Genomic DNA, 27,318 nt, shown 5'->3' with positions numbered 1-27,318 from the left:
AAGCCTGCTTCTTGCACTGAATTACCATGTTCCACTGTTCACCTTCAACTCTTGGTGACAAAAGAGTAGAGGATCTTGGGTGAGTTCTCTTATTTGAAGTGCAGTTTCTAATCTAAAAAGCAAAGATCAATGCATTTTCTTTTAAAACCATTTTAGTTCCATAACAACTATATCAGAATATTTAAACACCACATTTAAAATGTTGTCTTGTTGCATCTTATTGCATGGGGATTTAAAATCTAAAATTCTATGATTTGTGTATAGATTTTTTCAAAACTCCTTTGAGGAAAGCAAGACCCCTTTTGTTGAAACAAATCGAATGGGAAATCAATCAGTGGAACATTACCTCCTTCACATTCAGAACTGCTATTTTGTTGCCTTTGAGAAATAAATTACTGCCTTGAGATCAAAAAGAGCAGATTAGGGACTGAAAAGACAGGGCTGTTTTTTTGTGCTTCACCCATTCTGCTCAGTCCCTCCATTTCACAAGATAGGGAAAGTGTTCTCTGCCTGCAAACCATATGTGGGGGCAGGGAATAAGCCAAGCCAGGCGAGATCACTGCTTCCAGGTGCAAATACTCATGAAGATTAACACCATACTTAGCTTGTAAATCACTTGATAACAAAAATAGAAGAGAGCAGGCAGTGGAGCCAGTTTTAGGAACCTGGCAGTCCAAAGGGGCTATTTATGATAATGGCAGACCTTACATGAGGAATGACCCGTATTTTCTTTTGGGTTAAGTCTGCTTCTTTCTAGTTTCAAAACAAAGACTGAAATTATTGATGGAAAAAGATGACCAGATCAGAAGCGGTTCTTCTCACAATACTTTCAGCCTGTTTTAGGATCCATCATGATTATCCTGGATAAAAATGGAGTACAGTAAATAATCCAAATGCTTAAGATGTCCACATGAAGTTGCCTTATGAGTTCAACTATCTCGGTATTCTGTGCTCTGAAAAGCAGCAGCACTCCTGGGTCTTCAACAGAGGTCTTCCCTAACCCTGCTACCTGAGATTGTTTGAGCTAAAGAAACCAGAAAGTAAACCTGGGCTCCCTTCTGCATATAAAGTATACACTCCTCCACACCCCCTCAGCCAGAAGCGCACCTGGACGTCCACCTGGACCTACACCCCCTGCCCGGGGGCGGCGGCTCCCAAATGCCCTTTAGTCTGTTCCGGGTGGTGCTGTTGCTGTGCCACCGGCCTGCACCTGGCCAGGCAGCCGAGCATGACCGCTGCTTTAGAGACGGGGGGGGGGAATGTGTGGGATAGGAATATGTTAAGTTGTGTGTCGAAATGTTTCTGCTAATGCATATTTGCATAAATATGCTTGTTTTAAATTCTTACATTCTTGTGAGTTCAGTTGCTGTTTGTGCCCTCAAGAACCCGTCATGGCACAGAAATGGCATTGGTCACTCTGGTTGATGACTTGTATTGTGGCCTTGATGAGGGTAATGCCCCTCTCTTGGTCCTTTTGGATCTCTCAGGGCCATTCGATACTATCAACCTTGGTATCCTTCTGGAGCGCCTGCGCGGGTTGGGTATTGGGGGCACAGTTTTGCAGTGGTTCCGTTCCTTCCTTTGGGGGCACTTAGTGGGCATCGGTGTGAGTTGGTGGTGAGTGCTCTGCCCTGTGGCCACTTTGTGCTCTGCCTTTGTGGGGTGCCTCGGGGCTCAATTCTCGCACCCATTCTTTTTAAATCTACATGAAACTGCTGGGGCAGGTCATCCGTCGATTTGGGATGAGATTCCATCAATATGCCAATGATACTCAGTTGTATATTACCACCCCAGGCCACTCCGGAGATGCCGTTTCTGTGCTTGCCCAGTGTCTGGAGGCTGTCAGGGTCTGGATGGTCCAAAACAAGCTGAGACTTAATCCCTCCAAGACAGAGTTGCTCTTGCTTACTCCTCGATCTGGCCAATTGCCGAGTCTAAGTCTCTTCCTGGACAGGGTTGTGCTGCCCCTGAAGGAGGTGGTCTATAACTTGGGGATCCTCTTGGACTCGCGGCTCCTGCTCAAGCAGCAGATGGAGGCCATGGCCAGAGGTGCCTTTGCCCAGCTTTGGCTGGTCCGCCAGTTGTGGCCCTATCTCAACCGGCAGGCTCTGGCAATGGTAACTCATGCCCTTGTCATCTCTCATCTGGATTACTGTAATGCACTCTACCTGAGGTTGCCTTTGAAGACGACCTGGAAGCTTCAGTTGGTCCAGAATGCGGCGGCCCACCTGCTTATGGGTGCTAGGAGATATGATAGTGTGACACCCTTCTTGCAATTACTGCACGGATTACCTATTTGCTTCTGGGTCCAATTCAAAGTGCTGGTTCTCACCTTTAAAACCCTTCAGGGCTTAGCACTTGCTTACCCGCAGGACCGCCTCTCCCGGGCCATCCTGTCCCTTCCTGTGAGATCTTCTCAGGTTGCCCTTCTTCGGCCCCCTGTCTCAGAGAGGTGCATAGTACTCGGGCCCATGGAAGGGCTTTCTCTGTTGATGCCCCTTCACTTTGGAATTTTCTTCCCCCTCAGATTCAGTCTGCCTCCTCCCTTGCAGCCTTCAAAACCTTATTGAAGACATTTCTTTTCTGCCAGGCATTTGCCCTTTAATTTTAATTTTCTATTTTATTTATTTATTCCCCACCGCTTAAATCTCGGATGCTGCTCTTGCTTGTACACCACCCTAAATCTGTGGATTGAGTGGTATATTAAATCTCTAAATAAATAAATAAATAAATAAATAAATAAATAAATCCATGTGTTGTGAACCGCCCTGAGACCTTGGGTTAGGGCGGTATAGAAATGTGTTAAATAAATAAATAAATAAATAAATAAAAAATACTGTGTTTGCCAAGGTGTGTGTGGGTAAGTAGGGGGATGATGTTTAACTTGCAGCGGTGGGGCGGTGGCTCCAAAGGCCTTTAGGTCCAGGCTCCAAAATTATCTAGGTGCACCTCTGTCCTGAGCTATGACTCCATCCCTATCCAAAAGTAGATCAGCAAAATATTTTTGCAACACTCTTCATACTTGATAAGCTTCTCTCCCCTGGTCCCTCTTATTTGCTGAAATAAGCCCTACCACAACAGGTTGGAAAGTATGGACTGGGTTGCCACATCTGTTCTGAGAAGGCTTCTGCACCTTAAACAGGTGAAGGTTTCCTGGTATGGAGATAACAGAAATGGGGACACTTCAGCTATTGAATTTTTGTCATGCCTGCCATGCCGCTGTTAAAGACCCCAGAGATCTAGCAGGTGGCAATCCTAATATTTTGAACAGAGTTGCCACCTTTTCTTCTATGGGCTCCTTTTCTATCAACTGCCTGAAGGTGTCCTTAAATGACTCCACCTTTGCTGCCCTTTCCTACACATGTGCACCATCTTTCTATCTTCCTTCAAAAGCCTCCTCTTCTGCAAGGCCTTCCTCTCAGCTCCTTATCCCCAGCTGCTGCCAAGGGTAAGCAGGTGCAACTCCATTTGCCCAGATTAATGCCTTTCCCTCCTGCCACGCTCCTCCATTGTTGTTTGAAACTGAGACGGTTAGCTTCTTGGGGGCAGCAGAAACCTGTCCTTTTTGCTTGTTACAAGTGAAGTTTCGTGTGCATTGGGAATAATTCATAAAATTAATAGTAACCTGACTCCCAAAACTGGCCAGAAGCTTCTTCATAAATTGTTCAAAACACACATGCAGTAACTAAAAAAAAAACCCACCCTGCAAACTATTGGAATGAGAGCTCTTCTCACAGCTTTTCTCATAGCAAACTGCACCTCTTGAAATTCCCTCTTTCCCCCAACTATTCAAGTCAGCTCTGGGTTCTGTCCTCTCAAAAATGGACAAGTGATTTATATTTAGACTGAGGAGGCCTGGCTTCAAATCTCCACTCACCCATGAAATTAATTAGGGGGACTTTGGCCAGCCATTCTTCCAGTCTAACCAGTCTAACTGCCCAGAGATGCGAGTTTTGGGCAGTATAGAAATATGTTAAATAAATAAATAATAACCTGCCTCACAGGGCTGTTAGGAAGATAAAATTAGGGGAGGACCATGTACACTTCCTTGATCTCTTTGGAAGAGAGCAGGATAAAAATGTAAATATCAAATCAATCTGTATTGTATAGCAACAATAGCCCATACCTAACAATAGTTATGCTGTACAAGTGTGCAGCTTTCTGTGCATGTTTTTGTGGGAATGACTGTACCTGAGTTCATGTTAAAAGTGTACCTGGGTACAGACCTCCCAAATACATAGTACAGATAGTAAGTGCACTACTGTATCTGTGTTCAACATAACATGAGAATAACTGTGCCTGTGTACAAATCTGTACCTGTGTACACTGTACACTTGTACGAGTGTTAAACCTAGGCTGCCTCCACACATAACGCCAAACCAGAGAAGCCAGAGGTTCCATTTCGTAGTCATCTAAATGCGTGAAGCCACAGTTTTGTCACAAAAGCAACCTGAGGTTTTTGAGCCAAAACTGTAATTTAAACCTTCCGTTTGTAGTGAGTTTCACTGCTCCAACCTGAGGTTTGAAGGCTCAGATTCAATAACATTGTGAAGGCAGCATCGTGTCATCCAAATTCTGCTGCCACCATAACCTAGGTTTTGTGCTGTGTCTGCTGCTGAAACCAGCAGACACAGCACAAAACCTAGGGTGGCTCAGACCAGCCCAGAAACACACCAGCTCTATGCCTGCCACACTTCTCACTGGCCTCCTCTCCGAGCACTTGCCCCATCTCCCGCTGTCCCCGCAATCTTCCAGCCATTGCCTGGCAACAGGAACTCCGTGTTGCAGCATCCCAAGCTTCACAGCATGTTAAAGGGAAAAGCCACCCTGGTGGATGCCCCATTTCCAGTGTGTTCCATGTTCCCCCCTTTGGCAATCTACAGGAAAAGGGGATGGGATGACAAGATGTAGAGAGGTCTCCACAAATGAAATGGTGAAGAAGTATTTGCACAAGCACATGGAGTTCCGGTGGCACCATAAACTGGGCAACCCGGTAATTCTCCAAGAAAGAGAACACATGTCAGGGGAGTGATACCCAGGGTCTGGGTTGAAAGGCAGCCACTAGAATTCTTGAGTGGCTCTGCTCTATTCTTTGTACTAATTAGTAGGGGAAGTGGGGCCCAGCCCCTTCCCCTTGTGGACAAGCAGGGACTCTATGGCATTACTAATGAGAAGAACCATCTTGGGGTTCTGGGGGCTGGATCGCTAATAATGTGTGACAATGCCCCTTCTCCCAAAGGCCACTCTCTCATGAGAGTGGCAGGCCACAGAGACACTGTTTCATCTGCTTCTTTACAAAGGCGGCACTTGCTGTTTGTTGTTGATTTTTCTACTTTTGCTCTTATTGCATTTGTTCTTAGTGCCTGTTCTTGTGCAGCCAGTATTAAACCCTCTGTTTCTTTCTTCAAGTTGCCATTGCCAGGTCTTGGTGATGTCTGATTTTCCACTTACATTGTGCAAATATTGACCATGCAGTGGCTTATTTTTCCATTTTTCTGCTTGGTTCTTGACTTGTTCTTTCTTGTAGGCCTGCTTTGTTTCATCGGTGTTTAATAGCTTCTCCTTATTGACCATTTGAAGTGCATCTTCTTCACTGTCCTTTATATATTATTCAAGGCCTCTCTTCTCCTCCTCTGCTGTTTGATGGACTTGCAGCATTCCTCTTCCACCTGAGCTGCGAGGGAGGTATAGCCTACTGCGGGGGTGTAGAGCATGATTGATGGTCATGATTTTCCTGGTCTTACGATCTAGCGTCTCTAGCTCTGCCTGGGTCCAGTCTATTATTCCTGCAGTGTATCTGATAACAGGTATAGCCCAGGTGTTTATGGCTTGCATGGTGTTCCCGCCATTGAGTTTGGACTTGAGGATTTTTCTAACTCTCCTGATGTATTCACTTCCAATTTTTCTTTTAACTTCAGTGTGTGCGATGTTATCAGCCTGGAGAATGCCCAGGTATTTGTAATGTTCTTTCTCTTCCAGGTTCTTGATCTTGCTTCCATTGGGCAGTTCTATTCCTTCTGTTTTTGTTATTTTCCCTCTGTTCATTATTAATGCAGCACACTTGTCTAGTCCTAACTCCATTGCTATATCGTTACTGAATATACGGACAGTGTTTAGCAGTGATTCGATTTCTGACTGAGACTTTCCATACAACTTCAGATCGTCCATGTACAGCTGATGGTTGATTTTACTTGATGTTTTAGATGTTTGGTATCCAAGGCCTGTTTTGTTTAGTATTTGTGAAAGTGGGGTCATGGCGATTACAAACAACAGAGGGGATAGTGAGTCCCCTTGGAAAATACCTCTTCTAATGCTAACCTGTCCAAGTGTCTTGCCATTGATTGTTAACTGTGTACTCCACATGCTCATTGCTTTTTAAAAATAAATATCTGAATGTTTTTGCTGACACCAGTTGTTTCTAAACATTTTAGTATCCATGTGTGAGGCAATGAGTCGAAGGCCTTCTTGTAGTCAATCCATGCAACACTTAGATTGGTTTTTCTTCTCTTGCAATTTTCTAAAATCATTTTGTCAATCAGCAGCTGGTCTTTTGTGCCTCTGGTGTTCGGGCAATTTCCTTTCTGTTCAACTGGAAGCTGTTTGTTAGTTAATAAGTGTTGCATCACTTCATCTGCTATTATTCCAGTTAATAATTTGAACATGGTTGGCAGGCAGGTTATCGGCCTATAACTCCTTGGAAGTGCACCTTTTGCTGGGTCTTTCATTATGAGATGAGTTTTCCCAGTTGTTAGCCATTGTTCAATATCACCTCCTTGCAAAATGTGATTGAACTGTTTTGATAGTTGTTTATGAAGGCTTGTTAGGTGTTTAAGCCAAAAGCCATGCTGTTCATTGTCGCCTGGTGCAGTCCAATTTTTAATTTTCTTTGCTCTTTCACTTATTAATTCTGGTGTTATTATTAGATCTGGCATGTGTTGGTTACATTTTTTGACCTCTTTTACCCACCCTGCTTTTTTATTATAATCTATTGGATTGTCCCATAATTTCCCCCAGAATAATAATAATTATTATTATTTATTTACACAGTCAGACAGGTGTTATTGACTGGTTTGTTTTATCCAGACATCGAGTCCTTCCCAAGGACCTGGGATGGCTGAATTTTATTGTCAATTGTTATAGATATCGTCGCAGAATATAGGCTGTTCCCAGTAAAGCTGCTTTTTCTAATTGGTTGATGGTGATTTCTGTGGCCCCTATGGTGTTGAGGTGCTCTTCAAGGTCTTTTGGAACTGCACCCAGGGCGCCAATTACCACTGGGATTATTTTGGTCTTTTTCTGCCACAGCCTTTCAATTTCAATTTGTAGATCTTTGTATTTTGTGATTTTATTTTTATTTTTTTCTTCTATCCTGCTATCCCCTGGTATTGCTATGTCAATTATTTTAACTTGTTTCTCTTTCTTCTTGACTACAGTTATAGATGGTGATTTCATCATCATCATCATCATCATCATCATCATCATCATTATTAGGGATTTTCGAATACAAACTGATAGGCATTTAGCGCACAATACACCTGATCTAACATTCATCAAGAAGAATCAGGTTCTGATCACTGATATTGCAATCCTGGGGGATAGATGAGTCGATGAAAAACAACTGGAGAAAATAACTAAATACAAGGACCTTCAGATTGAATTTGAGCGGCTCTGGAAAAAGAAAACAGTAGTGGTGCCAACAGTGCCCTTGATGCAGTACCAAAAGAACTTGAACACCATTTTGACGCCTTGGGCATTGATAAAATTACAACAAATCAGCTACAGAAGGCCACACTACTCGGGACAGCATGAATACTAGGACGCTATTTTTAATTTTTCTTTAGTTATACTAGACCCTTGCAAAGGGCCCGATAATTAAAGCACCAAATCCAGTCAATAACATCTGGTAGACTGTGTGTAAATAGCATAATACTAATACTAATACTAATAATAATAATAATAATACACAATACACAGTTTAGGGACTACATTCTTCTGTTAGGAAGAGGTTAAGCAAATCACATGCTGTCACCTTGCTTGTTAAGAGGCTCAGCACCAGCCAGGGCAGGTGGCATGAAACATGGTTTATAAAGAGCAGTAACCACCCCAATCTTAATGACAAATCTTGATAAGTATGTTCTTTATGGCAGGGAAAGAAGATTAGTCTGCAAGCCTTGAGAAAAACAAAGCAGCTATTTCAATTTGGTTTTGCCTGCTGGCCACTGAGCAAAGTAAACACATTTCTCTGGAGACAGAGCCCCTGAATCCCAAATGTTTGATAGCCAGTTCACAATTCTTAAAGCATGCTTAGTTACATAAGAACATAAGAATAGCCTTGGTGGATCAGGCCCAAGGCCCATCTAGTCCAGCATCCTATTTTGCACAGTGGCCCACCAGATACCACTGGAAGCCACAAGCAGGAGTTGAGGGCATGCTCTCTCTCCTGCTGTTACTCCCCTGCAACTCGTACTCAGAGGCATCAGGATAATCCACCATCTACAACCAGGAATTCCCAGGAAGCCCAGCCAGGGTTCAGCTTTGCATGAGAACTGCTGGGTTCAGGCCTACCTAGCCCGGCTTTTAGCCTGGGTTAATGGCACCAGTGGACCATTAACCCAAGCTCTGGGATTGTGTGTCTCCTTGGGCTGTGTTTAGCCCAAGGAAATACAGAGATGGGCACCTAGGGTGCCCATCTCCTGAGGGTATGCTCCAATGCAACATGCTTGGTGTGCAGTGCAGTGCAGGTTACTCAGAGGCCAGAGCACATCATCCCAGCCTCCAGAGCTCCACGCTGCCTGGAACAGCAGTGGATTATCGGGAGTGTGGTTCATGCTCCCAGCAATGTTCATGGTGTTGGAGCTAGGACCCTGGCAGCATCAGCTCTCACGGCTGCAATGTCTCATAGTGACCACTGCATGCGTGTGTGTGTGTGTGTGTGTGTGTGTGTGTGTGTGTGTGTGTGTGTTAGGGTCATGGATAAAGGTGCTCGACTGCTCCCCTCTTTATTTTTCTAGTGTTAGTCTCTATTATGTCTCTCCAGAGATGGCTGTTTGTTTTGGTCTCTCTCTTAAGCCATGAGCAACAGCTGCAGGCTCTTTCACATTTGTTGGTAACCTTTTCTTTAAATAAATCCCTGTAGTTCTTCAATACTAAAGAACTGTCTCAAGACTTCTTGCTTTGCTGCTGTCTCACCAAACTGGTTTTACTCTGCTATTTGGTGACTGAACTGCCATTCTTCCCCTACACATGGCTTGTCTGAGGGGGAAATTAAGATTCGTGCAGCCTTTACCCTGCCCACCAGCTCCCCCGCCCGCCTGGTCCTGTGAATGGCCCCTTTTCTTTCTAATTCCCCAGCTATGTGCCACAAGAAAACAGCTGGTGTGAGGTGCAAAATTCATTAAATAATTAACGTCTCCTTTATACCCAAATATCCTTTGCCCAGGGGGCTAGAGAATCCCAGCCTGATACCTAATCAGAATAAGTTTTTATTGTTATAATAATTATTTGTTCAGAATTAATTTTAAGATTTTAACTCTTTTCATGTGTTTTATAAAATCATGGCTACACACAAGCTGTATTTTGCTGTATTTGGGCTAAGAAAAGCCAGTGTGCAGTCTGATCTTCCTATGCATATTTACTTAGAAGAGGACCCCACTGTGTTCGGTGGGACTAGTTCTACAGTAAACATGCTTAAGGCTGGAGCTGTAATTACTATCAAAAGATTCAGCAGTAGTTTCCATCATGATAGCGCAAAGGGGAAGGTTCAGGATGTGCTCCAATATCCAGAAAAATACTGGGGAAATGCATAAAGTGAGGCCATGGATTCAATGAGCTTTTGGTCAGGTATAATAACCAGACAGTGCACCTGAGCGAGGGCCCCTGATTGCTTATTGAGTCCGTTTGTTGTTGCTTCCTTGAACCCTGTTCCTACCTCTGCTTGAGTACCTGCTGAATGCTATGATGGTCAAAATCCCTGTTGGTACAGGGAAAGATCAGGGAGTGCATTGGAGGCTGTTTCAGGTCACAACACGTGCGTGCTTGGCTTTCTGTCCAGGAAAGATGTGCCAATGGGCCTTTACCCTTTAATCTGGATCCAGCCCATGTATTTGGAGAATGCTTGATCGGTGGAATTTGCTTCCTTCAAACGTGCTGTCATTCACAGAGCTGTCCGCACTTGTAATTAATAACTCTTTCCTTGGCTTTTAGGACTCCCATTGAGGTTCCATTTTCTGGAAGAGAGCCATTGGCTCAGTGAATTGCGAGCCTTATTCCAGCTTCTGAAGAGATTTACATTTGACATCCGGTTGGGGTTTAAACTGTGTCCATCTGCAGCTGTTTCCCCCACTCCAGTCATATCATTATTGCATTAAGTGGAGCCTAATTAATGAACCATGCTCAGGATTCCTTTTTCAGGAGTCCTATTGCCCGTGCAGTAAGTCGTTCACATGGCTCCTCATTTGCTATGTTGTCAGGCAGACATTTTTTATTTCCATTGCTGTCTATGGTGCCTCCTAGATTCTTCTTGTAGCATGTAAAGTTGTTGGCATCCAAGTACCAGTAGCTGTCTCATGCCAACTTCTGAGTCTTTCGGACTTTCATTGCATGACAGCAACAGCTGTGGAAGAATGTACTCAGCGATCCTATGCACACTTACTCCTTGGAGTAAAAATGCATCAGATCATGCTGTTAGTCTCCAAGGTCCTTTCTGAGAAACCAAAAACGGTACCCTGTCAGCATTGTGCCCTTACATCCTGATCTGATGCATGTTCTCAGAAGCTAAACCCACTGAGTTCAGTGCAATTTACTTCCAAGTAAAGCCCTATTCAGACATTACATTGCACAGGAGTCTGTATACATGCACACATTTTTGTATGAATTACTGTATATACGTTACATCCTACAGTATATCCGTATATGTATATGTATATGTACATGTACATGTACTGTGTGAATTACTGTATACCCGTAACTACTGTATATCCGTTAATTTAAAAACTGAACCTGGATACAGGCCCTTTCAAAGGCAGGGCAGAGATAGGAAATGTACCTGTGCTGAACATAATGTTGAATATAATGTGTTGAACATAACACATGTTGAACATAACGGGTGAAAAATTATAAATGTGTACAGATTTTCCTTCACTGCTCACAGGCTGTGTATGTCTTGAACATAACATGTCACCAGTGCTTCAGTGTGTGTAGGACTGCAACCTGGCAGCTCAATTCTCTGTGCTCATTTATTCAGAAGTAGGTTCCACTGAGTTTCATGGGACTTCCTCCCAAGCAAGCAGCAGTAACGTAATACTTCTGTATGCCACAGCCCAGAGCCAAGGGCGTAACTTTCCATCTCCCAGATTTGGTACAGGAAGATGGGCTGCTGCTTGCTCCTGGGTGACCCTTCAGATTTCAAAATGGTGGAGTCAGGTGCTTAAGCAAGGTCCAAAGGCCTGCACTTGGATATGTTCAAGGTTAATACATTGCAAATACGCAGAATATGTTAAGAGCTCTTGTGTGATTAGTTTATTTTTCATGTGTAGGTTTGCCAGTATTTTACTTGCCTTCCTCCTGTGCCTTTCGCAGTAGTCTGACATGCCGAAATGCAGCATGTGCCATTTTTCCAGACATGAACATAAAACAGTTACATCATGTTGGACTGATGTTAAAAATACTGGAGCAAAGCCTGGTTTGTTTGTTTTAAAGACAGCTATCCTGGTGGCTGGGACTGGAGAGATCCCAGCTTAAACTCAGCCATGAAGCTCACTGTTTCTCAGAGTATCCTGCTTCACAGGGTTGTTGTGAGGATAAAAAGGAGAGAAAGAACATGTACCTTGCCCGGAGTTCTTTGGGCGAAGGGCAGGACATAAATGTAATCCTATTTATAGCTTATTATAATGATATTGTACATCCCACACAAAAAAAGTCGGGGAGTTTTTTTTGTTACAAAACAATGGCTCAAATGCCTTACTGCTTTTTGTAACTTTAAGAAAAGAAGGAAGGGGTGAATAAATACTTCAGAGTAGGAGTAAAACTCATTTTTAAACTTAATAGAAGCTTGCAAAATGACATAGGATGGGCAGCCAGGGGGTGTTATGTTAGCATCCTTATGTGCAGTGTTTTAATTCGTTACTGAGCAGCCAGCCTAATAAGGCGCAAGTGAAACAATGACACAAGTTGCAGGCTAAAGCTCCCCCTGCTGGCTAGCAATATTATTGGACTCCTGGAGCTGCTCATCTGCGTTTATTGTGCATGTGAAGTTTGACACTTTTCAAAATAAATAGCTGTTTTCTAGACATTTTGTTTGACCTTGAACTATTTTATCCTGTGTCCAGAGAGATGAGCTTTTGCTTCCTTTTGAGGGGTTAAATGCAGTTGAATTAGAATATCCTTGTACCCCATAAAACTAATTAGGTCGCTTTGAAGTCGCCTTGAAAGGGTTTTGTCCTGGCAAGATTATAACATTCTGGAAATGCCTCCTTAGTAGCCAGCAAATAAAAGAAAGGCAGCTGCTGGGGAAGAACCTCAGACCTTGTAAGGCCTTCAGAGGCTTGGGGGAACATATGGATGGCAGGAGAAAGAACAGGGGTAAGTCAACTGCCTCCCTGGAGTGGAGGGATAGCCCTGCAAAGGCTTAACTAGCAGTAATGTTGTGCCCTCGAGTCGGTGTTGACTCCTGGCGACCACAGAGCCATGTGGGGTTTTTGGTAGAATACAGGAGAGGTTTACCATTGCCTCCTCCCACGCTGTGTGAAATGAGGCCTTTCAGCATCTTCCTATATCGCTGCTGCTTGGTATAGGTGTTTCCCATATTCTGGGAAACAGACCTGCGGGGATTCGAACCGGCAACCTCTTGCTCGCTAGGCAAGTCATTTTCCCGCTGTGCCATTAGATGGCTTAACTAGCAGTAGGGAGACACATTGAGCCACATATTCATGGACAAAGCATCTGCTGCCTATTTATGACTGCACAAGGTCAAAGTGTGCAAAAATGTACCTGTGAAGATGACTTGGGGTATGAGGCTGCTGACTATTGTTCCTGACACACATGCATTGGTCAGAACGTCTGTGCTGGGGCTTATATACCCTGTCGGGGATTGGGAACCCAACAAAAGGGAGCAGGGCTATGAGCAGAGTGCAGGCTGGCTCTTTCCTGGCACTCCTGGGCAGGAAGGGAGAGGGAAGCAAACGGGTAGCATGGCAAATGCTGGGCAGGCCCAGGAATGCTGCTATGGAAGCAGAGGCAAGGCTGGGCGGAAGGCCCCATGGGATCTCACAGGGCTTGCTTAGCTTCTCACAGGAAGGAGTTCTCACAAGACTGCCGGTGCCGTGTAGAGCTTTTAAGGGCAGAAGAGGGTGGCACTGAGGAGGAGGCAAGGGAGATCTCTGGTGACAGCTTGTGCTCCTGCAGAGGAGCCAAGCCAAGAGAGTAAGATGCAGAGGCAGCCTAGGGTGACTGTTCACTCCCGCCCCTCCCTGACTGAGGCATTTAGAGAAGGCAGTCCTGTACTCTCCATCTTTGCAGGATACCAGTTGTGTATTTGGAGAGCCTATACACACTGGGGTGCACTGCACGTGTGCAGGCCCCTGTACAAAAGCTCTGCTCAATGCGTTGGGGCTGTGGTTGGGACCAGGAGGTGCAATCTGGATTTATTACACACACACACACACTTTTAGACATGTTGGTTGGCCCCCTGCAAAGGGCTAGAGGCAGATGAAGCCTCTGCATGTTGGGATAACTTGTCGCATCTTTGGCTTCTTATAGCAGGGATTCTCAACGTTGGGTCCCCAGATTTTATTGGACTTCAACTCCCATAATCCCCAGCCCCAATGGCCTTTGGTTGGGGGTTATGGGAGCTGAAGTCCAATAACATCTGGGGACCCAACGTTGAGAATCCCTGTCTTATAGGAACATAGGAAGCTGCCTTATACCGAATCAGACCCTTGGTCCATCCAGCTCAGTACTGTCATTCTTTTGATTCTATCTATCTATCTATCTATCTATCTATCTATCTATCTATCTATCTATCTATCTATCTATCTATCTATCTATCTATCTATCTATCCAACCTGTAAATTTGATCATGTCCTCCTTCTGCCACTTTCTCTTCATGGGTTATCTTGTCCCATCTCTAGCCAGTTCATTAGCTCGTTAGGTTTTGAGTGCATCCATTCCATTGTTCCCATGTCTTTCGCCTTTGCTTTCACTTTTTTCTCCTCCCTTCTCTTGTCTTCTGTGTTGTTTTGTTTTTAAGCCAAAGATTTCTTCCTCATTCTCAGTTTTGCCTTGGGTGGTTGCCCCCTTTGTTTGAACTGTCTCATTCAACCTCCTTTAGCTTTAAAGACACATCTTAAAACTCATTTGTTTCAGTGAGCATTTGTTTGATTTTTCCTATCAGGCATTCTCCAATACGTCCTCCTTTCTTTCCTTCTCTTTATTTTATATTGAGAGATTGTGCAGTCAGCTACATGACTGATGTGGCGAATGGAACCCACAAGGATACTGGCCCGCAGCCAGTGCTCGTGCTTCTCTCCATGCTGTAAAAGCAGGGGCAACTCTAGAACAATTGCATTGGGGGAGCAAAGGACATTGTTAGGGGAGCAAGGGTTTTGCTATACGTTACTTGTAGAGATACATTCATTAATTTTAGTTTATTTCCCTTATAAACGAAGCTTGCTTGACATTTACAACCTTATTCAGAAAACCAGCCAGATTACTCTTAGAAAATACTGTCTTTGCGGATTAGGCCCAAGCTTCCAGTCTGCTTTCCAGGAGAGTTTTCTCTTCCTATCCAAGACTACATGGCAAGGAAACAGGGCCGGATTAAGCTAGTGCGGGGCCTGTAGCATATGTTATGAAGGGGCCCCAAATTTTAAAAAATGAACATAAATATTAAAACATAAATTATTTACTTACATAGTAAAGTAATTCAATTTTTTCATTTGCTATACAGCCAGATAATATAACAAATGTCTGACATTTCAGTAATACTATTATTTACATTTACATGTAGGTATCAATTTCAAATGTCAAAAGTAAGAAAACTACAATTTAGAAGTTACATTTTCTAGATTTAGCATAAGCAAATTTCTTGATGATATCTGAAATGTTTATTTCATGAAGAAGTTCATGTTCAATGTTCATTAGAGTGAGATTGTTCAATCTGTTTTTACCCAACATTTGGGAATCCCTGTTAGAGGGAACACTGGGGGTGGCTATGTAGTTATTAGGCCAAGTTTACTGTTTATTGGCAGGCATTTAACCAATTAAGCAATCACAACAACAATTTACAGCAAAGGTTTTTATCCTAACCCACCTCACAGGACTGTAGTAAGAATAAAAGTAGGAAGAAAGAATCATGCACACTGAGCCTCTTAAAGGAAGGGCAGGATGCAAGTGTCATGACAAAACATATATATGCATGATGTGCATACAACATATTCACATTTATGCTGACATATAGCCACATGTCTCCAATAAATGCATCCCATTCAATGCCATTTATGCCAAACAGAAAGAGAAGTTGCCTACTAGCCTTAGCCAATATATATGCAACCACTAATGGCATTTCAAGCTAGACAACAGGATGGTATATATGGAGTCATCCCAACTTCTTACTAGGAGATAATAATATAAACAAAGTAAACATCAGTCACAGCCACCAGCAGAATCACAGACACACAGAGTGATTTTATGCCAGATATCTCCCCATTTCACAAAACATCCCGCTTATGCATCCCCCTCCATTTTTGCTCACTTTTTGAAATATGAGTGAATGATTGGGAAATGGTGCTTAGTTCTCTTTGAAATGAGACTGTTTGCTCAGCAGACTGAGCAGAACAGCAGCGTCCACAGCAGACAGAGAGCAGGGAGAAGGGAGGAAACCTGAAAGGGAAGGGAGCCTCCTGCGTAAACTCACTGATTTTCAGCTTCTGCAACCATAGCATTGTTTCAATGCCTGCTCAGGAAGCTCCGCATCCCTGCCCCCTCCGCTAATGATTAGCTCGATCTCTTAGCTCTTGCAGAGCCAGATAACCGAGATAAGATAACAAGCTGTGGGGGGGCCTAGAAAACGCAGGGGCCGTAGCATTTGCTGCTTTTGCTACTACGTTAATGCGGCCCTGCAAGGAAGACTGAGGTGGGGGAGAGGTCACTACAAAGCCAGCTGAAAGTTGCCCGGGAAATGAGCCTACACTTCTTGCATGCATGGGCTCATCCAGCCCAGTTCCTAGCCAGAAAGGAAACTAAGGGGCTGGCTTGGCTCCTGGCAGGCTCTACGAGTCTCCTGCCTACCTTGCTGTCCTGGCTTCTGCTGCTTGTTCTGGAGCAGAGGAGTGAGTGAATAACTCATCTTTAAACAATGGAGCTTAAAACAATAATTAATGTGCGCAAGGGGACCACAATATATGATGACTGCATTGTCTGTCGGACACTGTGCTGTAAAGTTCCAACCTGCTGGATGGAAGAGTGAAAGGGGCAGAGATGCCATTAGCCCCAGACTTTGGGGCACAGGTCCAGGGCTGGGTAGTCTTTCTTTGCTGGAGGGCCCCAGCACACCTGCCTCCCTGCCCAACAGCTGGCATGGGCCCTGCAATGCCTTCTCTGCACCCCACGTGCCAGCAACATGGGGCTGCTTATGATTGGGAGGCTTGCCTGCCATTAGAAGGCTCCCCGCATGCTGGGGCCAGATGCCAGCGACAGCTCACCCCACCCCACCCCACTATCAGCTCTTTGCAGGGTGGACAGGACTTCCGGGGGCCTCTCTGCTGGCCTCCCTGAAGCTCTCCAGTGCGGGCTGGCAAGCTGCCTGCAGGCGGCAATGAAGAAGGGAGGCAGAGTGGCAGCACTGGTTGCCCACCAGAGCTTTGCACATACCTTGCCCTGCCCTGCATACCTTGCCCTGCCCTGGTGTACTGAACCTGTGCCTACCTCCTCCTCAGAGCTAGCAATGGAAGGTGTGGGATTTCCCTTTTGTGGTTATCCCCCCACCATATATATTTATGGAATGGCTTGCTATAGGGCTTTGATATTGGGCATAGAAGTGGGGCAGGGTGGGAGGGGTTTGTATATTTAATTTGCGGTGGATTGGTCAATCTATTGGGTTTTAATAATTGTTTGGATTTTTTCTAAATATATATATTTTAAAAGTCCTATAAATGGCTTGTTTCATGGCAGAAAATTACAAAAACATTTGGAACTGAAGTCCCCACCTTGGACCGTCACTCTACCCCCATGTGGAGGAATCAAACCTTTGCTTTCATACAAAAGGGTAAAGCACCCCCCTTTTGCCCCACCCTTTTGATCACCTGGAATGACTTGGCACAGGGCTTTGATACTGAGCACAGATGTAAGGCAGGGTGGAGTGTGGGCTCTGTATTTTTAATCTGAAGCAGATTGGTCAATCCGTTGGTTTTTAATGGGAAAAAATCCCTACTGCAATAAAGCTGCCAGAATGAGTTATCTCTATTGATAGAGTATTTCACACTAGGGATGTCCATGAAACAGATTTTGTGTTCCGTTCCCAGTTCAAAACGAAACACAAAATCCCCATATCATTCTGTCAGAACAACAGGGCAAGCTGGTTGTTCCGACAGAACGACCCCAAGCTGTCTCGGAAAGTTCCAAGTGCCATTTTGGATTCCAAAATGGTGCTATTCTGGCTTCTGCACATGTGTGACAGCCATTTGCGAGGTGGTGCTGACCATACAAATGGCTGCTGCATGTCCGACAGAATGACCCCGCTCTGCCTCAGAAAGTTCCAAGTGCCATTTTCAATTCCAAAATGGTGCTCTTCTGGCCTCTGCACATACATGGCAGTCATTTGTGTGGAGGTGCTGGCCATACAAATGGCCACTGCATGTTTGCAGAGGCCAGAAGAGCACCATTTTGGAGCTCAGAACAGGACCTTCATTTGAAGGGTGTTCTGTTCTAAGCTCAGAACATTCAAAATGACCTGTTTCAAGTTGGAACGTTCCACAGTCAGAACATTCCACAGCACATCCCTACTTCACACCGAGTGAAAGTGGAGCTAACTGTAAACATCTGAATAAACAAACTATTTAAAAATATAAATGCACTATACTCTAGTTGGTTTGCAATCCAGAAGGTCTGAATAAGAACTGTGAAGCAAGGGCATGTGTTGTGGTTTTAACTTTTTTCCTTACAGATGCACTATATAGCCAAGCTGGTTTGTGATCCAGGTGTGTGTTTGAACTGTGGTGCAAGGGACATATGTTATGTCCCAGTTGGTTTGTGAATAGTCAAGAATCCATTGGTGGTGGTGGTGGTTTTACAAATGCACTCTGGCCCAGACCTGTGGGTTTGTGATGAATGATCAAGAAGGTGTGTGGATCCTTCTGCTGTACTGTGGATGGGAGGATCTGGCTGACGTAGAGTGTTCTGTGCGCTGCTGCCTCAGTCTGTGCCTGCTTTCCTGTTTCTGCCAGTCTGTGCTAATAGGTAGCTATGTAAAACCAAGGGGGGGGGGTTGTAGGGGTGTGTGGGTATATGTAGAGGATGCTTGTTTTGCAAGCGGGGGCCCAGTGACCCACTAGGTCCAGATTCCAAAATTACCTAGCTGCACCTCTGAAAAGGGGGAGTGAGAAATATGGGGGGGAGTGCTTGCTACCCTCACTACCTCTTGGAGTAATCCCTGTGCAAAAGGCTTCAGCTACTAATTTCTGGAGCTGGAGTTCCTGTTAAAGACACTAAAGCAGGCAAGTTTTTCATTTGGTTAGTTGTCAGCCCTAATGCCTGCTGATGTCTCAGATGCTCAAGAAGGATAGGCTGAACACATTGTCCTGCAGTGAATACTCTGTACAATCAACATCTATCTATATAATTCTCTAAGGCATACCCATGCTTAATCCCATGCATGGCAGCTCTCGAGAGAGTTTGCATGCCGGGAGAGGGAGAGGAAAGAGACAACAGCAGTGGGGAAGAAATAGCAGGCAGGCAGGCGTGAACAGGCAGGCGGGGGGAGAAAGTGATGGCTGGGGGTGCGAATTAGCAGCCGGGGGGAGGAGAGAACGTGGCGGCCGGGGTAGAGAAAGCAGCATCGGGGGAGAGAAAGTGGCAGCGGTGTGGAGAGAAAGCAGCAATGGCGGAGAGAGAAAGCAGTGGCGGCTGGGGGGAGAGAAAGCGAAGGTTGGGGGAGAAAAAGTGGTGGAAGGGTGAGAGAAAGCAGCGGCGGGGAAGAGAAAGTGGCAGCTGGGAGGGAGAGAAAGTGGCAGCTGGGGGGAAAGAAAGCAACAGCCAGCCGGGGGGAAAAAGATGAACGGTGTGGGGGGGTGAGGAAGCACCAGTGCAGAGAACCTCCAAATGGGCCAAGAATGGGGGGAGAACTGAGGGGTCGGGTATAGAAGAGGGGACAGGAGCCAAGAATGGGGGAGAGCTGAGAGGGGGAGGAAAAGGGAAGAGGGCCGAAAAAAAAGGGGCCATGAATGAGGGGGGGAGATAAAAGGGAGAACTAGAGGTGTAGATGCTCTGCGCCCGGGCCAGCTAGTCTGTAATATTTTGTAAAAGGACACTACATCAGTCAAACAAGGAACCTCTTTGCCTAATGGACTAGTTGTCTCCTTTTCTACATGCCAGCTCACCTTCTCACCTCAGCCTACCAGCTATCTTGGTGACTGCTATTGATAAAAAGTTGCTAATATTAGAGCACCCCAGTAAGAGCGACTGCAATAAAATACTCATGCAATCTAGCTTCACAAATTGCTCATGAGATAACAGATAAAGAAACTTTACAGATAGGGGAACTGGGCTCACAAGCAATTCTGTAACTTTCTCAGAGAGGAGAGCTGGTCTTGTGGTAGCTAGCAAGCATGACTTGTCCCCATAGCTAAGCAGGGTCTTGCCTTGGTTGCATATGAATGGGAGACTTGATGTGTGAGCACTGTAAGATATTCCCCTCAGGGGATGAAGCCACTCTGGGAAGAGCAGAAGGTTTCAAGTTCCCTCCCTGGCTTCTCCAAGATAGGGCTGAGAGAGATTCCTGCCTGCAACCTTGGAGAAACCGCTGCCAGTCTGTGAAGGCAATACTGAGCTAGAGAGACCAATGGTCTGACTCAGTATATGGCAGCTTCCTATGTTCCTATGATAATACAAGACAGAAAGTAAGATTGGAAACAAGATGGAAAAAGCTCAGCTAAACTTCTCAGACTGTTAATGGTCTGCAAAAATGAAGTTGCTGACATGACTATTCTGATGTGAATGACTGAGAAATCCAAATACCTCAATAAATATGTATTGTTATTATGATGGTGTCTCCCCCTGAGTAGTAAGAAGTTCCAAGGATTTTCAACATGCCTTGAATTCTGCTTTTCATTAGAAGGAGAGCCACTACAGACTCTTTAAGTAACTTTGTAATATTTGATTTATTTACACAGACTGAGTAGGAGATGAAGTTGGAAATAGTGGAGCATTCCTAAAAGACTACTACAGATTACATGAGGGTGCTTTCCAGATTAAACCCTGTAAGGAGGTCACGTATTATCTCGGAGGTCTGCTTCCACACTTCCTGTGTTGTGACACCATAGTCCCTACGCAGATAGGAGGGTGTCGTTCACATTCCTGATGCCTTGCTTCGAATTTAATCGCTGAGATATAGAGCTAGGACGTCCTATCTCAAGGTATAAGAAAGTTGCTGTTTTTTCAGGTTGTTCATTTCCACAAGACTGCTCCCCCTGCTGTTTATGTTTCGAATGAGACTTGCCTGAATGGAGACATGTTGCTGCTGTTGAGCAGCCAGCCTGGAAAGCACCCAGGATGGCCCTTGCATCCTAAAGTGCTGCAGCTCCTGTCTGGCTGCTTTCATTCCAGGTTCCAAAAATCAGTCTGGATTCTCACCCCTTCCCAATGGCAGCTGTTTCCAGGTCTGGTCTTTCTTTATACAGACTCCTCTTGAGATGGCAATGGGGAAAGGAGGAGGGGTTCTTCTTGATTTTGTGTGTGTTATTTTATCTTTTGATAAAGACAAAGAGGTTTTTTAATATTGCATTTTTAAACCTTTCATATTTATATGTACATTTTAATGTATGGGAAATCTATATTTTGCTCTTTTATTTGCAGCACTGCAGCCATTGTTAATCCATATTGGCTTCAATCCACAGCACTCCATGATAGCCTTCTCCATCCAAGTGATGATACCTGGACTTGTTCCAGTCTTGATTATATCACTAATGGCCTCTCATGGCCACCCCACCTACGCAGGTAACTCTGTGTTCTTAACACATTCCAAAGCAAGGTATTAACATTCACCTTGAGTCAAATACCTTCCTCAGATGCCCACAGCAATTGTCTCTAGTACGTTTAGATGACTCTGCAAAGACTTAGCACAGTTAGACTATGAACTGCTTTTCATGTTGTGGCTTATTGTGTTTCCTCAGCCTCAGAAAATGACTGCACACCTGAAAGTCCATTGGTGAAGGAGGCCCTAGAACGGGCAAAGCAACTGGTCTCTTTTGCTTACAATCACTCTAGAAACAGGTATGATTCAAAACAGCAATGATCAAAATGATCCAAAATGATCAAACCAGCAATGAGCACATGTTTTCCCCCCTTTCCCTTGCTGTCTCCCCCCTTCCAATCCATGCCACCATGCCTGTGTCCCAGACCGTGTGGGATATTTCAGCCTCCTATGTTGAGCCATCCATTCCTTTTGGTTCTGTAGCCAGAGAGGGAAAGGAATGCTGTCCAAGGGGTCACTGAGCTCCAGCGACCTCCTCAGTCTGTTTAAGCACCCAGAGGCTGAGACCAACGTGGCAGTTCGTGCAGCTGAACTGATGGATACAGCCATAGAGCTGATTCGGCAGCTTGTTTACACACGGGAGAAGCGGTACAGCAACATGACAGGTGTGTGTTACACTCCCTTCCCCCAAAGTATACACTCATTCAAGGCCATCTTGAGCAGCAGCTTCTTTCTTCCTTTTCTTCCAAAGGGGTCCTAAGCATTCGTGATCTCTCCATCTTGGCAAAACTAACAGGTTGTGCTGCTCAGCTCCAGCCAATCAAATGCTCAGATTCCTGTTTGACTGACAAGTACAGAGCCATCGATGGGACATGCAACAACAGGTAAATCTGACCAGTCTGCAAATTAATTGCAAGCTACAAATAGTTTGCAGCTTGCAAAAACATTTGGCCATGTTATGATTCCCAAAGTGGGACTTCCAAAAAGGCCCATCAGCCTGCCCATGACAGAGAAACTCAAACATATTTCAACCACAATGCCTAATAATAGTTATTATTATTATTATTATTATTATTATTTAGTAATCATCATAATAATAATCTGATTATAATAATAATACTAATCTTATCAATAAAAAAACTGATAAGACCCAGAAAGACAGTAAGTGTCAATTATGCAAGGAAGCAGATGAGATGGTTGAGCACCTTGTATGTTGTTGTAAGAAAATCGTGCAGACTGATTATAAGGAAAGACACAACAAAGTTGCTGCAATGATCCACTGGAACTGTGGCAAGAATTACAAATTGCCAGCAAGCAAGAATTGGCGGAATCATCCGATTGAGAATGTCACAGAAAATGAAGAGGCAGAAATCCTTTGGGATTTTCGAATACAAACTGATAGGCATTAGCGCACAATACGCCAGATCGGACATTCATTGAGAAGAATGGGGTTCTGATCATTGATACTGCAATCCCAGGGGATAGATGAGTCAACCAAAAAAATTGGAGAAAATAACTAAATACAAGGACCTTCAGATTGAAAATGAGCGGCTCTAGAAAAAGAAAACAATAGTGGTGCCAACAGTTGTTGGTGCCCTTGGTGCAGTACCAAAAGAATTTGAACACCATCTCTACACCTTGGGCACCAATAAAATTACAACACATCAACTACAGAAGGCCACACTACTTGGGACAGCACAAATACTATGAAGATATCTTTAATTTTTCTCTAGTTATCCTAGACTCTTGGAAAGGGCCCAATAATTAAAGTACCAAATCCAGTCAATAACATCTGGTAGACTGTGTGTAAATAGCATAATAATAATAGGCACTGTCTTCTTTGCAACAGGTCTAGTCTATATGCAGAGCGAAAGCAGACATAGTGCAGAGATTGTTTCACGATCTCTACTTTTCTTTCACACTAGGATGCTCCAAGGAATAATTCTAGCTCATCAATTTCCTCACGAGGAGAGAATACTTGGAGATGCCTAGTTTAAATACACTGGTTTTACCTCATATTGTTCTAATTTTATTTTTATTTTACTAACAGTGTATTAAAATACATTTCCATCATATAGCAATCAAAAAAAGAAAACAGCAATAAGACATTGATTGACTCTCTCTCTCAACCTGTTACTTACAATCCTAAAGAAAAAACAAAACAAAAAAACCACTAAGTAACTAATGATTAAATAAGTTGTATTATCAATGGAATAAGAATATGCACATAAATGGTTTAAGATGGAAATAATATAATATAGGATAGGTAATCCTTTCAGTTGTAATACAAATAACAAAAAGCTGAGATTAGACAATGTATTGAACAATATGAAATTTGTAGTGCTAAAACTGAGGAAGATTTTGAAATCTTCCTCAGTCAGATGAATTACAAACAATAACCCAGCCACTATATTTCTAATTATAATCACATTTCAAAGTCTTCCTCGAATCCAAAGGGAGCAAGTAATCTTGAAGTCTACTCAACAGACTGACAAAGTCTTTCTCAATCTTCCGCTAGGTAGGTGGTCATACTTTCAGTTTGGGGACTCTTCAAAATAAAGACTCACCCTCCCAATTTATTACAACTATTCACTCAAATCATACATCCAATTTATGCCCAGATTGAAAACACAAATAAGCAAATAACCCAATATCACCCCTCCAATGGAATAATAATTTAAAATGATAAATTAGTATGTAGAGTCAGTGTGATATAGTGGTCAGCGAGTCAGACAAGGACTTGGGAGACAGTCAGCCATGAAAGTAGCTGGGTGGGTAGCCCACCTCTCTCAACCTAATCCCAGTCATTGAGTCCCATGGAGCATGTCATGAGAATGCAAACATTTTTATCGATTCCAGATTGGTGCTGCAAACACCCAAAATTTAACCAGGATCAACAAGCCAAGCTCTGATATAAAATGACGGATTCTAGTTAAAAGTCAGACATTAGCAGCACTGATCTGGGATCAATGAAGAAATCTGGATTCCTTACAACGCACTCCACAGAAGCGAACACAGTTTGATAATTGGAATTTCCTGGTAAACTGAGCATTCTTTAACCGTGAGAACCTGCCCACTGTTTCAAACAACTTTTTATTAGTTTACTTATATGTATTATATGTGTGTGTGTTGGTTTATTTATATGTATTTTATTAAGTTATTAATAAATATATAAATATATTATAAAATAAATTAAAAATAATATGTACAATAGGCTGAACTCCCTGACCTGCTTACCCAAATGCCTTAAATGCATCAATAATAATAATAATAATAATAATAATAAATAATGGTGGTTAGTTCTGTTGGAGTATTATTTGCAGTAGCTCTTAACAGTTAAAAGTACAGTTTGTTTGCATAGCACTTAGTTAAATATGGCATGCATCTTGGAAATGAAGCTTGTATTTGCTTATTGATAGCCCCACGCTTTGAGGGTATTTTATGGCAGAAGTGCTCTGAATGTATGTACCAAAGGGGAGAAACCCAGGCCTGGCCCTTTTGAGAGGACAGGCAAGCCATGAGAGTGTATAGGAAAGATAACATTACGCCCAGAGACGTAAGTTTGGGCGGGGTATAAATTTGATAGATAGATATAAATAAATAAATAAATAAATAAAATAAAACTTGTGAGCCAATCAGAACCTTAGTGTTTGAAGTAACTGTTTAGCTTGGTGATGCATAGGTGCAAAAGTTGTTTACTTGATGGTATAAAAGGGGGTTTTGTTTTTATTTATTTAACATATTTTTATACTGCCCCAAACTTACGTCTCTGTTGGTGTGGCTGCACCCAAAGATTTTTGCTAGCAACTGAAATAAAGCTTTGTTTGGAACTCTGCTACTGATGTCCAGTGTAATACCTAACCAAGAGACAAGAGGGATACAGAGGAGAATTTTCCTTCTAACAGTTCTTTTCATCTTTCCACTCATTCTCATTCCTTTTCCATTACTGTTTGTAGTGTATGCTGGTATTTATTCCATTGTGGTATAACCACTATTTGCTGTTATATCTGTGTATGCTAGCAATGGGGTCTGTCCAAATACAATCCAAAGCTTTGGTGTTCTTGTGGTATTTGAATTTTTTCAGTTTATTTTTACATGACTGCCACATTGCAGACCTTATGAAACCAATGTGAAATTCTTGGGGCATCTGGGGATTTCCAGCGTTGCAGCTGCTGCTAACAAGTTTATGATCATTTCCTTAACTGCACCTGGTTATTAGTCCAGGGTACTTAAGAAAGCAAGCACCGTCTTTGTCATGAACCCTGCCATCTATTAAGATAAGAGCTCCAGTTATGGTTGCCACCAGCTCGTTTGGTGACAACTTCATTTATTAATTATTTATTTTTACATTTATATCCCGCTCTTCCTCCAAGGAACCCAGAGAGGTATACTACGTACTTGAGGTTCTCCTCACAACAACCCTGTGAAGTAGGTTAGGCTGAGAGAGAAGTGACTGGCCCAGAGTCACCCAGCAAGTATCATGGCTGAATGGGGATTTGAACTCGGGTCTCCCCGGTCCTAGTCCAGCACTTCACCACGCTGGCTCTCTTGGGACCAGGCCTTCTCTGTGGCTGCCCTGGGGCTTTGAAATATGCTCCCTGTCAAAATAAGAGCATCGCCATCTCTGATTGCTTTTAGAAAGACCCTCAAGACACACCTGTTTTCTCAGGCTGTTAAATTAAATTAATTTTAAACTGTTTTTATCCTATGAAATTGTTTTAACTCTTATATTCTGTGAAATTGTTTTGTTTTACTCTGTTTTATATTTGTTTTAAATTATGTACACTGTCTAAATATACACATATCCGGCAGTATATAAATATGATAAATAAATAAAGAAATCGTGGAGGGTTGCAGTGTCATTTCTGCATATTTCCAAAAGGTTCCATCTTCTCTAGCATTATTATTCTGAAAATGAATCTATGCTATAGCCCTGTTTGGTCTCACTCTACCTTCTTGATATGGAAAGATGTTCAGTCAAGTGGTTCTCACTCGCTATCTTTGGTTAGCTGCCTTGTTTTGATATGGAGGACCCTACTTCCAGGCTCAAGTGGTGTAGTCCAGGAACAGTTTCCTCATTTGCAATTTATGTAAATAAATTGCCACCATCCCAATTTTTCACTTTGTGGGTTAGGATAGTATATTTTTCCAAAGAATGACTGGACTTGAGCTTCAGATGTATCCCCAGGTAATGCTAGTAGAGTTACTGTGAAGATAACAAAGAGCCTGGACATCATGTTGAGCCGAAACAGGAACTTTTATTTTTCCTTTCCAAACCTTTTCCCTCTCCCCACACAGTTCCATCTAGTGGCCCTGAACTATATACAGCTATTACCACAGTTGCTTGTTGCAGTTTCCGAGCAGTATAGAACAATATCTAATTTGTTAACCGCAGCAAAAGAAACTAGTCATTCCCAAACACTGGAGAAAAAAATGTTCATCTGCTTGAATATAATTGATTTTCTTTTCCATACAAAGTATGGAATACAGCACAACTGACTAAACTTACAGAGCTCAGGCTAAGGGATGGAAGACTAAAAAAAAAAAAAATCAGTATATTTTAAACAACGGCAACCTTTTATTGAATATTGGAAAACACAATATAACATAGATATAAATATGTATGATGGTTTCTCCTTATTATAGCATTGTGCTCTTTTTCTCTTTTATGGTCATTGTATATTTGTACTTATATTGAATTTGTTTTAAAAGTATTTTGGGAGGAAAAAAGAATATTTTTCCCCTCCTGTATGCAGGAAAAATCCTCTTTGGGGAGCAGCAAACACAGCATACATCCGCTGGCTCCCTGCACATTATGAAGATGGATTCTCCGTACCAAAAGGATGGAATGCAACAAAGACCTATAATGGCTTCCCATTGCCTCTGGTATGTGACAATTGATAAAGCTTGGGCTACTCTTGTGAATAGGGGTTTTCTCTAAATATATATATATTTTTAATTACTTCCTCTCCAGAGGCATGACAACCCAGTATTTTTCCTCCCAGCATTCACTTTAAAAGAAATTTTAAACATGAAGCAAAACCTTGGTTTATATTATATATTGCATATAATTATTATTGTATGATCTATTGTACATGGAAATCTTGTGTACATGGTGTGTGTTTATAGCTTCACAT

The 27,318-nt window shown here is 43.1% G+C and overlaps 1 protein-coding gene across 1 annotated transcript in view; it reads left to right on the top strand.

Annotated features, from left to right (window-relative positions):
* Positions 1-23: 23 nt before the first annotated feature.
* Positions 24-27,318, top strand: part of LOC128324895 (thyroid peroxidase-like) — a gene marked incomplete at its 3' end in the record, with an annotated part of 29,505 nt that continues 2,210 nt past the window's right edge. Inside the window, exons 1-6 of the mRNA XM_053250082.1 lie at positions 24-79; positions 21,105-21,204; positions 21,381-21,480; positions 21,665-21,846; positions 21,933-22,065; positions 26,938-27,067. Coding sequence (XP_053106057.1) covers positions 21,111-21,204; positions 21,381-21,480; positions 21,665-21,846; positions 21,933-22,065; positions 26,938-27,067 — 639 coding nt within the window. The remainder of the gene's footprint in view (positions 80-21,104; positions 21,205-21,380; positions 21,481-21,664; positions 21,847-21,932; positions 22,066-26,937; positions 27,068-27,318) is intronic.

This window comes from Hemicordylus capensis, chromosome 1, assembly GCF_027244095.1.
Source record: "Hemicordylus capensis ecotype Gifberg chromosome 1, rHemCap1.1.pri, whole genome shotgun sequence".
Lineage (NCBI taxonomy): Eukaryota > Metazoa > Chordata > Lepidosauria > Squamata > Cordylidae > Hemicordylus > Hemicordylus capensis.
This window is presented reverse-complemented; position numbering and strand designations above follow the sequence as displayed.